Source organism: Eschrichtius robustus, chromosome 4, assembly GCF_028021215.1.
Source record: "Eschrichtius robustus isolate mEscRob2 chromosome 4, mEscRob2.pri, whole genome shotgun sequence".
In the NCBI taxonomy this organism is placed as follows: domain Eukaryota; kingdom Metazoa; phylum Chordata; class Mammalia; order Artiodactyla; family Eschrichtiidae; genus Eschrichtius; species Eschrichtius robustus.
In genome coordinates this window covers 65537219-65551067 of record NC_090827.1, presented here as the reverse complement: position 1 = coordinate 65551067, position 13849 = coordinate 65537219, and the positions used below count along the sequence as shown (strand labels likewise).

General features: G+C 35.3%; 1 protein-coding gene across 1 annotated transcript in view; it reads right to left on the bottom strand.

Moving 5' to 3' along the window:
• Positions 1–13849, bottom strand: part of TMPRSS11F (transmembrane serine protease 11F) — a 50609-nt gene that overhangs the window by 30046 nt on the left and 6714 nt on the right. Inside the window, 1 exon segment of the mRNA XM_068541983.1 lies at positions 4280–4431. Within this exon segment, the coding sequence (XP_068398084.1) occupies positions 4280–4431 (152 nt within the window).

Sequence of the window (13849 nt, the reverse complement as noted above, 5' to 3'; positions counted from 1 at the left end):
TTTTTTGCCTCTCCTTTATAAAGATACTGGGATTACATTTAGGGCCCATCTGGAAAATCCAGAATAATCTCTCTTCAAATTCCTTAATGTAATCACATCTGGAAAGTCACTTTTGTGATATAAGGTAACACTCGTAGGTTACAAAGATTAAGTCACAGTTGTATTGGGGGTGTGGGGACATTATTCAGCCTAACACAACCTCTATGACATTTTTAAAATACTTTTTGCCATTATTAGTATTATCCCTTTACTTTTTCCTTTTTTGGACACGTGAGGTATTGAAGATGAAGGGCATTTTTTTTTTTTTGTATAAATATATATTTAATTTTTTAATGATTTTTTAAACATCTTTATTGGAGTATAATTGCTTTACAATGCTGTGTTAGTGTCTGCTGTATAACAAAATGAATCAGCTATATGTATACATATATCCCCATATCCCCACCCTCTTGCGTCTCCCTCCCACCCTCCCTATCCCACCCCTCTAGGTGGTCAAAAAGCACCGAGCTGATCTCCCTGTGCTATGCAGCTGCTTCCCACTAGCTGTCTATTTTACATTTGGTAGTGTATATATGTCAGTGCTGCTCTCTCACTTCGTCCCAGCTTACCCTTCCCTCTCCCCGTGCCATCAAGTCCATTCTCTATGTCTGGGTCTTTATTCCTATCCTGCCCCTAGGTTCATCAGAACCAATTTTTTTTTTTAATTCCATATATATGTGTTAGCATATGGTATTTGTTTTACTCTTTCTGACTTACTTCACTCTGTGTGACAGACTTTAGGTCCATCCACCTCACTATAAATAACTCAATTTCGTTTCTTTTTATGGCTGAGTAATATTCCATTGGATATATGTACCACATCTTCTTTATCCATTCATCTGTGAATGGACACTTAGGTTGTTTCCATATCCTGGCTATTGTAAATAGTGCTGCAATGAACATTGTGGTACATGTCTCTTTTTGAATTATGGTTTTCTCAGGGTATATGCCCAGTAGTGGGATTTCTGCGTCATATGATAGTTCTATTTTTAGTTTTTTAAGGAACCTCCATACTGTGCTCCACAGTGGCTGTATCAATTTACATTCCAACCAACAATGCAAGAGGGTTCTCTTTTCTCCACACCCTCTCCAGCATTTATTGTTTGTAGATTTTTTGATGATGGCCATTCTGACCCGTGTGAGGTGATACCTCATTGTAGTTTTGATTTGCATTCTCTAATGATTAGTGATGTTGAGCATCCTTTCATGTGTTTGTTGGCAATCTGTATGTCTTCTTTGAAGAAATGTCTATTTAGGTCTTCTGCCCATTTTTGGATTGGGTTTTTCATTTTTTTGATATTGAGCTGCATGAGCTGCTTGTATATTTTGGAGATTAATCCTTTTTCAGTTGCTTCGTTTGCAAATATTTTCTCTCATTCTGAGGGTTGTCTTTTCATCTTGTTTATGGTCTCCTTTGCTGTGCAAAAGCTTTTAAGTTTCATTAGGTCCCATTTGTTTATTTTTGCTTTTATTTCCATTTCTCTAGGAGGTGGGTCAAAAAGGACCTTGCTGTGGTTTATGCCACAGAATGTTCTGCCTATGTTTTCCTCTAAGAGTTTTATAGTGTGTGGCCTTATATTTAGGTCTTTAATCCATTGTGAGTTTACTTTTGTGTATGGTGTTAGGGAGTGTTCTAATTTCATTCTTTTACATGTAGCTGTCCAGTTTTCCCAGCACCACTTATTGAAGAGGCTGTCTTTCCTCCATTGTGTATTCTTGCTTCCTTTATCAAAGATAAGGTGACCATAGGTATGTGGGTTAATCTCTGGGCTTTCTATCCTGTTCCATTGATCTATATTTCTGTTTTTATGCCAGTACCATACTGTTTTGGTAACTGTAGCTTTGTATTATAGTTTGAAGTCAGGGAGCCTGATTCCTCCAGCTCCGTTTTTCTTTCTCAAGATTGCTTAGGCTATTTGGGATCTTTTGTGTTTCCATACAAATTGTGAAATTTTTTGTCCTAGTCCTGTGAAAATGCCATTGGTAGTTTGATAGTGCTTGCATTGAATCTGTAGATTGCTTTGGGTAGTCTAGTCATTTTCACAATATTGATTCTTCCAATCCAAGAACATGGTATATCTCTCCATCTGTTTGTATCATCTTTAATTTCTTTCATCAGTATCTTATAGTTTTCTTCGTACAGGTCTTTTGTCTCCTTAGATAGGTTTATTCCTAGGTATTTTATTCTTTTTGTTGCAATGGTAAAGGGGAGTGTTTTCTTAATTTCTCTTTCAGATTTTTTGTTGTCAGTATATAGAAATGTAAGAGATTTCTGTGCATTAATTTTGTATCCTACTACCTTACCAAATTCATTGTTTAGCTCTAGTAGTTTTCTGGTGGCATCTTTAGGATTCTCAATGTATAGTATCATGTCAGCTCAAACAGTGACAGCTTTACTTCTTCTTTTCTGATTTGGATTCCTTTTATTTCTTTTTCTTCTCTGATTCCTGTGGCTAAAACTTCCAAAACTATGTTGACTAATAGTGGTGAGAATGGGCAACCTTGTCTTGTTTTGATCTTAGAGGAAATGCTTTCAGTTTTTCAGCATTGAGAATGATGTTGGCTGTGGGTTTGTCATATATGGCCTTTATTCTGTTGAGGTAGGTTCCCTCTATGCTTACTTTCTGGAGAGTTTTTATCATAAATGGGTGTTGAATTTTGTTGAAAGTTTTTTCTGCATCTATTGAGATTATCAGATGGTTTTTATCCTTCAGTTTGTTAATATGGTGTATCACATTGATTAATTTGCGTATATTGAGGAATCCTTGTTCCTGGAATAAACCCCACTTGATCATGGTGTATGATCCTTTTAATGTGCTGTTGGATTCTGTTTGCTAGTATTTTGTTGAGGATTTTTGCATCTATGTTCATCAATGATATTGGCCTGTAGTTTTCTTTCTTTGTGACATCTTTGTCTGGTTTGAGTTTCGGGGTGATGGTGACCTCGTAGAATGAGTTTGGGAGTGTTCCTCCCTCTGCTATATTTTGGAAGAGTTTGTGAATGATAGGTGTTAGCTCTTCTCTAAATATTTGATAGAATTCGCCTGTGAAGCCATCTGGTCCTGGGCTTTTGTTTGTTGGAAGGTTTTTAATCACAGTTTCAATTTCAGTGCTTGTGCTTTGTCTGTTTATATTTTCTATTTCTTCCTGGTTCAGGCTTGGAAGTTTATACCTTTCTAAGAATTTGCCCATTTCTTCCAGGTTGTCCATTTTATTGGCATAGAGTTGCTTTTAGTAATCTCTCATGATCCTTTGTATTTCTTCAATGTCAGTTGTTACTTCTTTTCATTTCTAATTCTGTTGATTTGAGTCTTCTCCCTTTTTTCCTTGATGAGAGTGGCTAATGGTTTATCAATTTTGTTTATCCTCTCAAAGAACCAGCTTTTAGTTTTATTTGAAGGGCATTTTAAACACAAAATTTCTTCACTACCTTTTAACCCAAGAAGATAGTAACAAGAAAGACACAACTGCAGAAGGTAATGTGGCTTATGCTTTTATTTCATGAGAGTTTAAGAAATGGATATTATCAATCCTCCAATAAAGTGTGTGGGAAGGTAAGCTGAGCATGTTGGACAATATTTCCTCTCTTCCTAGGAAGTCTTTCAAGTATGGTTTTATTGTTATGAATCATACAATTCTGTAAAATTTTAGGCAAAGTCTCAGTCACATATGATTATAAACATACATACCAAAGACAAAGGTAAATGACCTTGATTGATTGTCATTTGGTGTAACTGTGGTATTGACTATCCATTTTTGCACCTAGTGCCGAATTCTGAGTTTTCTCTTGTTCCTTCAGTCATAAAACAATGTCTTTTTCCTTCAAAAATAATATTTAATCTTCAGTCCTTTAAAGATTTTTTCAGGTAACTCTTCTCGTATCATTAGCTTTTCTTGGGACAACTCATTAATACATTGATTTTGAAAAAAGTATATTAAACTCAACACATGATGTGATTTGTCTTTATTCTAAAGATAATCTTTTCATTCTTCCTTCTCTTTTTAAATATGTATTTGTTTTAGATGTGTCTATTCGTGTAATAATGTATATTGCAAACTTCACTGGCTGGAAATATGAAACACTGGGCTAAATATAGGAGCAAACTATAATTTAGCATCAGTAAAAGATTAGTAATTAAAATACTAATAGCATGCAAATGGAATTTTTTATACAACAGAGAATTTCAAGATGTTAAGTCATGGAGCACTTAGGCAATAGAAATGTGACCTTGGTGCTTACCCTCAACAACAAAATGAGTAACAATACCAATTGCAATTCCTATGATTGCTGCAATTGCCAATGTGAAAAGAGATAGCCTTATAGGTTCCCAAAATTGCTGTCTTCTTTGATATTCAACTCATGGGTAATCAGCTTCTGAAAATTCACCTGGTCTGTGATAATGGAAAGAAAAACAGTAAGACAAAAAAAAATTTATTATGGTACTACTCTATGTCCTCTTGCTATATTCCTCTATGAAAATAGTTTCTACTGCTAATTAACAATAAGATACTTAGATTTTGAAAAGAACACAAGTTTTTAGTTTGTTTACCCTCCCCTAACACCCCAGTCCCAGTATGTTTTAGTTAAAGCTCTACTGATATTGACATTCAAATGAGAACATCTTCCCACTATATTTTGTCTAACATATTGGCAATTTGAAATTTGGGTGGTGAAGTACAAATGCTCACTTAATAAAAAGATAATTTATAGATAACATTTTCATATTTTAATAAGGAAATTTTAGCAACAAAATTATATAATAATCTCATCAGTGTCACTTGATTAAAAGATTTTAATACGTATACTTTTTTAATGACCTTAAAATTTTTCTTAATGGCTTGTTTTAAAAGTAGCAACATTACTCTTGAAGTCCTGATCAGAGTTCTTCACATTTTTATTAGTACCTTCCATTGAAACCACATATTGCAAATTGTACTGGATAAGACTCCAGTCCCCATGAAGACTCTTCATTTCCATTTGTCTCTTAACTTGTCCCAACTCATGCACTACCTGCTCACCCAATACATCTTAAGCCACTTAAATTATCTTTCTCCACTTGAGACCTGGTATTTATTTACTTTATTTTCTTTTTTTTTTTTTTACTTTATTTTCTTTTACTTAAAAAATTTTATTTATTTATTTATTTTTCTTTCTTTTCTGAATCCCCAAATAGGATTCAATATTTATTATTTTGCAAGTGAAATTTTTGGAAAAGTTTTTATGTTTTTAATTTTATCTTACAAATATTTATTTAAACTTGATTCATTAAATGAGATAATCTTAAGAATAATATCTACCACATTATAATAGTGTTTCAGGAACTATTCTAGAGCTCAAGAGGTATAAAGATTTTAAAGCATAGTCCTTGCCTGCGGGACACTCACACTTTAAAAGAGGTTACAGACATGGAAACAAGTAATTAATATATAGTGTGAACTGTGCCAAAATAAAACTTTGTACAAGAAGACAAAACAACCTCTTGGAGTGCTGTGTCAGGGAGTTTTATCAAGAAAGCAACATGATTGAAACTTTGAGTGATAAAAGTTCTCCAGGTATAAAAAAGGAGAAAAAAACAGAGAAAAAATAGCATGTGTGAAAAACAAAAATAAAATAAAAAACGCTAGGGATATGAAACAGCATTTATCACTAATAATTAGTACTGGGAAAAATATATGCATAAAATATGGATTTTGCCCTCAAAGAATTTATGGTCTCCCAAAGTATATCCATGATTGCAAGTCTTTCACAGCATTGTTGTACTAGAAAGAGGATATGGTAAGGCTGGTGTGCTGGACCAGCTCATGAGGAGTCTTATGACCCAAAGTAAAGAGCTTAAAATTGACTCTGCAGGATGTGGGGAATCAATAAAAACTTTAGTTAGGCTGAGAATTTAGAATAATCACAGAGGTATGAATGAGAATTACAGCAAGAGTGCAGACAGGAAGACCAGTTTAGAGGTCATTTTGCAGGTCCAGGAGAGAGAGGGTGAGGGCCTGAACTAAAGCTATGGCCTGTGGGGTGGAGAGGAGGAGATGGATTTAGCTCTAGTCCTTGAGCTTTGTTGACTGCTTAGCTGTGGGACAATGAAAAGATTAATGGCTCCCTTGTTTCCATGATTGTGTCTCCAGGCACAGGAAAATTTAATGAAAAGAAAGTGTTTCCAATGTAGACATAAATGTTGTTAATAAAGAGCAATATGCTCTCCTCATACTTGGTCTGAGCCAAATGGAAAGTATCCATTTTATATCTTCTCTTTGACTCATTTTATTTAAATTGTGTCACTAACAAACACCTGTTTGCATAACTCTAATAAAAGTAACTATTAAAATTGGTATCACACAGCCCAGAAACAATTAAAAAGTTACTTATGTCCGTGCATGCAATGCATTCCTACTCACTGATAATTGAGGTCTCCATTTCCAAAATCTTTGGCATTAAGTATTCTTGATTATTTAGTTTATAGATATTTTGGTTGCTGCAATTTTTAAAAATTCTTACTTCCTCTTTCCCTAAGCTTTGTCAATTTGGTTGTAGTACCCTGAGCACTTCAAGAAGCAAGAAATGACAAAAATCAAATCTATGGGGGTGATGTTATATTATATCATGATAACACTATCATGGTAAAGGAGATTTTTTTTATCATGGCCACATTTAATTTTAAAATGAGTTTTGTCTGGTAATCAGCTATTCTCAGTCTGTTATAACTGGAATATTGACTTTTTTCTCATGTGGAAGCTGAAATAAGTTTTACCAAATACTCATTTCCATGTTTTGAAGTAGAGCTGGAGGGAGCAATATGCAGACACTAGCTAATTGCAAAGGTAGTGGTGTTTACCCCAATAGGGAAAAATAAGGTCGTAAAAACCCAACAAAGTATTCAGAAAATTTAAAGAAATTTGTTAGCTAGTCTGTTATGAAATGTTTGTATGAGCATAATAAACAAAATGCATTCAAGGCAGTGTTAAGTGTACAATGAGCTTTGAGAACTTGGCTATGATAAATTAGATTTTTTAAAAATGTACAACTGGTTCAAATTTTGAAAAAAGATTGTTTTATTTTAATCACATTTAAAATCCCTTTATATTATTCCTGTATGTTTCTTCTGATTTGTACATTACAATTTTTTATTCATTGAATATGATTCTGGTGATAAATGGAACTTTTTATAGCCTTTTATGGTACCTAGTATTGCATCTGTTTAAAACAGAGAATTAGGCCTAAGCTTGTTCTTTTTTAAAAAATGCATTAAAAGGAACGAAATATAGGAACTAAAGTCTTTTGGTAACATGAATAGATGTAAAATTTGAGTGGTTACACAAATGAAGTACATATGGAAATGGTATTAGAAAAAGCATGAAATTCAGCAGCAGAAATCTAAGGTTCAAGTCTTCAGTCATATATTGACCTTTTATCTTGATGTCTCTGATTCTAAGAATCCCTTGTCTATTAAATTAGGGTGATACTATCCCCCCACATTCCAAAGTGGTTGTAAGGATTTTAAGAAAGTGTATATGAGATATTTCATAATTTCTGAAGAACTATATGAATAGAAATTGTCAGAAACCATAAGCTTATTTGAGAAAAATAATAGATTATTCTACTACTCTGCATCTAACCCTAATACCTAACATAATTCCTCACATAAATGTTGCTGCTCTTTGAATGAATGAATGAATAAGTGAATGATGAATGAAAGAATTGCAGTCTAGGTCCTACATCCAGAAAAATCATTTGCATACAAAAGCTAAAGAATTCTAAAATGTGTTATTTCAATACTTACTAAACAATTATTTTATAAACACTATGTTTTAGGTGGTAATATTTATTGAATACACAGTGAGTAAAGTGAAAATACATGGTCCTTGCTGTCATAGTGTTTGTAGTCTAGAAGTGGAAAGATAAAACTAGTAAGCATAGAGATCCTTAAAAGTTGTGGTAAGAGCTATGAAGAAGATGAATAAGATATCTGTGGTCGAAAATAAGACTGTATAGATTAGGTAGGGAGAGGGGGACTACTTGAAAAGAGTAAAGGAGTCCTCTCTTCGAAGGTAATATTTATGCTGAGATGAAGTATGAGGAGAATGTATAGGAAGTTGCAAGTTTGTTTCTGGCAGATAGAAAGTATGCAAAATGCTTGCATTAGAAAATAAATTGGCCAGTTGGAATTGGCCATTAAAAAAATTATCATGGATAAGCAGTTATAAACCAATGAACTGTTTCCTGGCTTAAAATATTGTTAATAATAGAAACATTTCAGTTTCTTTGGCAGAAGAAATTCCTTCTATATTACTGCAGAGGTAGCTCCTATTTATATTTTTCCTCTATCTAAGCATATGCTGCTATTTCATTCTTGTGACTTAGATACAGCGGATAAATTATGTTATCACAGACCAAAAAGATGTATGTAAAAAAAGCTCAGTCTTACACCTTTCTTTCTAGAGAGTCTCACAAATGTTTTGATCTAGAGAGCAAATATAACCTCTACTACTGCCCCCCTCCAAAATGACACCTTGGTAGATTAGCAATTAAGCCAGAGAGTTACATCCTTTTTTAGAGGCAGGCTTTTTGATGATAAGCACTGTAATCATACCTAAATAAACAGGTGAGAAATAAACAGGTGAGAAAGCTTGCCCCTTCCCAATCACTGGTTGTAATGAGCTCTATAATTAGTATATCAAAAGTAGCTCGTAATTGGACATAAGACAATTGCTTACTTGAGAGAGCCTACAGCCAGTTCAGTCTTGAATTTTAAGTTTATTTAAGCAATTGAAACACAGCTGCTTTTCCACAGTTTCCTTTACTGAACTTTTCTTAAAATGGAGGCTTTTAATATGACAAAATCGACTGGGGTTCTAACTAGTGTAGTTTAAGAAGCACTGTGCAGAAGTAGGCTACCTTCACTATATCTTGCGTTAAATGGCATGAGTATCGTGCTGTGCAGTGGATGCTTGTTGCTTCTCTATTTTATGTAGAGTAGTTTATATCTTTTAATAATACACTCCTAATCTGTCACTCCCTCCCTCTCCCCTTTGGTAGCCATAAGTTTGTTTTCTATGTACAAATAAATAAATAAATGGGTGTCTTTTATGTCAGGCACATTGGGGCAATTGTTATATCATTAAGACATGTCCCAGCCCCTCAAGCCTCAGCGTAGGTAGATCTTTTAGATTCTTGATCTTAATGTGAGAATCCATGGAATAAAAGCTGTTCAAAATCCAGTGAAATATGGAACTACATAGAAAAGTCATAGTATTTTTGACCAGATTAAAGAACAATGAGTTACAAATAAGTCATGACAATGAAAATGTGTAAGATAGCCTATTAGTACCTAAATTATTATTTCAGAATTTTCAAAGTTAATCCATTTGTTCCCTTTTAAAGAGTTAAATTGAAATATATGTAAGCATATCTGGTTAAGATGGATTCTACAAGTCACAAGAGGACACTCATGATGAGCGAGATATCCCCAGGCTATAGTAAAACATCCTTAATCACCAAATGTCACTACCAGGTATACTCTGGGTGACATAATTAAAGAGTCAGATAACAAAAGCGTTACATTTAAACTTTATATTTAGGATTTATTTTCTGCCTGTCTATTTTTCTTGGTACGACTGCAGCCACTAATTTTTTTTTAATTTATTTTTTATTTTAATTTATTTTATTTTTGGCTACATTGGGTCTTTGTTGCCATGCATGGGCTTTTCTCTAGTTGCGGCTAGTGGGGGCTACTCTTCATTGTGGTGCGCAGGCTTCTCACTGCGGTGGCTTCTCATGTTGCAGAGCGCGGGCTCTAGGCGTGCAGGCTTCAGTAGTTGTGGCACGCGGGCTCCAGTAGTTGTGGCATGCAGGCTCAATAGTTGTGGCTCACGGGCTCTAGAGTGCAGGCTCAGTAGTTGTGTCCCACAGCCTTAGTTGCTCCGTGACATGTGGGATCTTCCCGGACCAGGGATCGAACCCATGTCCCCTGCATTGGCAGGCGGATTCTTAACCACTGCGCCACCAGGGAAGCCCCTCAGCCACTAATTTGAGACACTTTATAACACATGGTTTGGCACAGTACTCTGTGCCCCTTTTTAAACTTAATCCCTTAGTGCTTTAGTTTATTCAGTTATAAAATTGGGATTTGAACCAGCTCATTATTTGAACCAGCTCATTACTGAAATACAAGTATTGGCCTTACTTTTCCCATTTCCAGACTTCATAATATAGTTGGTGTGTGTGTGCACGCTCACGTGCATGTACATGTGTTTGATTTTCTAAGGTTATTTCACCAGAGGCATTTATGAGATTATTGAATAATTGTGTGTTGGTTTAGCATTAATTGGCTACTTCTCAGCTTCTCTGAGCTAATTGTAATATACTGCTTTCCAGGGATATATATATATATATATATATACATACATACATACATATATATATAAATTGGGTTGGCCAAAAATGTTCATTTGGGTTTTTCCGTAAGATGTAATGGACCCAGACAAACTTTTTTGGCCAACCCAATATATATGTGTGTGTGTGTGTATGTATATATATCACATTTAATTTTTAATAAGAGAGACTTTTAGGATATAGGCACTACAGTACTTTATTTGTGGATTCAGAGACAAAGCTTGTCCTTAGCTTTGTAAACTCAGGTATTATCTACTTTCTCTAAACTCTAAATAGATTAGAAGTTTTTCCAGTACTTTTCTCTCCCACAGTCTTACTATGTGACTACTGAGATCATGGTAAAGGTCCTAAAACTACATATTAATAATAATACAATTTGTTTATTCATGTAAAATACGTCAGGTGTTTCCAGACAAAGCTCTGGTAGTACTGAGCTTGGAGTACACCCAGAACTACATGACCCATGATCTGGTCAGCAGGGTTGTTACATGTCCTTTTGTTATACTTATTACAATTCTATTTAAGAACATTTTATTATATGCCTAATATATTCCAAACACTGGGGATACAAACATTTAAAAACAGAACAACAATGACATAGACTTTGTATTCAAGGGGCTTATGGTAGAGTAGAAAGACATAAAATAATAAAATCAACACAGTGTCATAGGAAAATAATAGATTTACTGACTATCGTAATAAGGAAACAGAGGATCAAATAATAAAAGTTGTTTGGGAAAGGAACAGAAATGGGTACAGATAAGACTTCTCAGATAATATGACAGCTGAGCCAGGACTTGAAAGATAAAGGGAGTTCTCCAGTATGTGATACAGGTTAACATGCTGCCCCTTTTACTCCTTGCTTACAAGCAGAACAAATTCTCATTATCATGAAAGCACCTTTTGAAACAGAAATATGACTGTAGGATTTATTTGAAAGTCAAAGAAAACTCCCTGATTAATAGCATTTTCCACTACTACTCAAAAGAAAAATTGATAAAAATGACAAAAGAGAACAATTCACATATTTCAGATAGAAGATGAGAAGTGAAAAGAGTTTAAGAGAATCTGGGAAACCAGTTTAAACAGTCTAATTTACTTCAGTTTATGGCAGTGCAGTTCTCTTCAGGAGACTTCTTTCTATGGAAAGACTTGGCTACACTGGAAAACATGAGTCAAAAACATTGGCAAAATGATGGGTAGTAAAAAAGAGGAACTGATTGTATTGATGCAGCACTTAAATGATCTAGCTATCCAAGTAGTGACGACACTAGTATTTTCATGACAAGGCAAAATCTGCCTTGAACTTGATAAGAATTTCAAAGACAAAAACCATAAATCAAAGGACTCTGGCAAGAAATGTCCTTGGTTTTGTACCAAAGGCACATGTGATTATATTCTGTAAATGGCATAAGTGACTGCAGAAGCACAAGGAGCTGGCAAAGTGGGGGGAAACTGGGGGAATTTCAAGTATGAGTTAGTTGTCAAAATTATCTTCCCTATCGGCCAGATGTGACTGGTTTGGCAGGCAACGGAGGAGGGCAAAGCTGCAGAGTGTGGGCAGAAATTGCATAGCATCTTGATCCTTTACTGGAATGTGTGCTGTATATGTAGAGGGAAGAGGGGGAGGCAGGAGGTTAGTCTTATTAAATCTTATTTACATAGCGCAACATAATATAAAAGCATGTAAGATATTTCAGGATATCAGTGACAACAATTTCATGTTTTCCAAAAAATTTTTTAAGACCTATGAGTTCTAGAGCCAGCATAAGATCTACTCCCCTTTGTAGCTGCCCTTCAAAATCGTAATTGCCATTTTGTAAGCATCCAGAAGCAACCTCCTTCCATGCTATAATATCAGCAAGGTCAGCTCTACCTCTGAAAGCAGCTACACAAGCAACAATATTTAGTAACTTCATTATTTATGTTACAAATATGAGTAACATTTCTACTGTTTCCCCATGTCCTTCAAAGATATGCCAGGCATTTCAAAATCTTTTATTTTCTGGATGACTATGAAAATTGCATTAAAATGATCCCATTTTTCACCTCAAGAAGACTTTATGGTTACTATGACTATCAAGCACACTGTTAAAAAGACACCTTTGATTTTATTCATTGATTCAACATATGTTCATTGAGGATCTACTTATTTCAGACACTATTTTAGATAGTAGAGAAATAGCAGGAGTGAGGATGTATTCTCTGCCTTCACATCTCCTGGTGGAGAAGGCAGTGAGCAATAAATGTCTACTCATAAATGTAAAGTGCCAGGTAAGAGGATAGCAAATGAACAGGGATGAGGTGGGATTAAAGAGATCAGGAGAAACCTCTCTGCAAAGGTGACATCTAAGCAGAGATATGAACAAAGCGAAGGATGGAATCATTCAGATATCTGAGGGGAAAGTATTGTAAGCAAAGGGAACAGTAAGTACAAGTGTTCTGAAGTGGGAGGAGACTGGGTGTTTGCAGAAGAGCCACAATGTCAATATGGCCAGTGTGCAGTGAACCAGCAGAAAAGGGGAAAAGATAAGGTCAAAGAGAGTCATATACCAGTTCATAGCCTAGCAGACCATGTTAAGGACTTTTTTATGTTATTCTGAATGAGAAGGAAAGCCATTATAGAGTATTGATCAGTGGAATGTAATGGTCCTTTTAAAAGAATCACTCTGCGGAGAATACTCCGTGGTGGTGTTGGGGGTAGCATGAAGGGTGAGAGCAGGGAAACTGGTTAGTGGTTCAGATGAGAGATGATGGTGGCTGGGACTGTGAGACTTTGGCAGTGAAGAGATTGGAATATATAATTAGATTCAGGATGTATTTTGAAGGCATATCTGACAGACTTTGCCGATGAATTAGTTGCAGAATGTGAAAGAAAGAGAAGAAGGAAGGAGGATTCTGACGTGTTTTAGCCTGAGCAGGGGAACAAAACATTTTGAAGGCCTTGAGACCTCTTTCTCAAAGTAGTGCTTCTTTGGAACTCTGATGTACAACACCGATTTGAGACAGAGCTGTTCTGCGATGGAGAGGGTACACAGAACTCTACCAGTATGTAATTTCCCCATTGAGACACATTTGCAAGAATTAACTGCTGACTTTCACAATGACATACAAATTCTTTAGCGCAACCTGAAGGTCCCTCATGATGGAGTTCTTGGCAGCCTGATCTGTCACACAGCCCCTTCTCATCTCTCATATTTGATTCTCCAGCCTTTACCTGCCATACACCCGGGGAGCACCTAATCACTTTTCAAGTGTCCCTCTATAAAATCTTTTCAACATAGGAAAATCTTGGGGAGGCTTTGACCTGTAAGAAAAGAACCAACAAGACAAGCAGTAGATATAAACATGAGCCATTTATTCCCTCTCTGTCCCAGGGCCTCAGAAGAGGTAGGAAAGGCTGGTATCTAGAGAAAC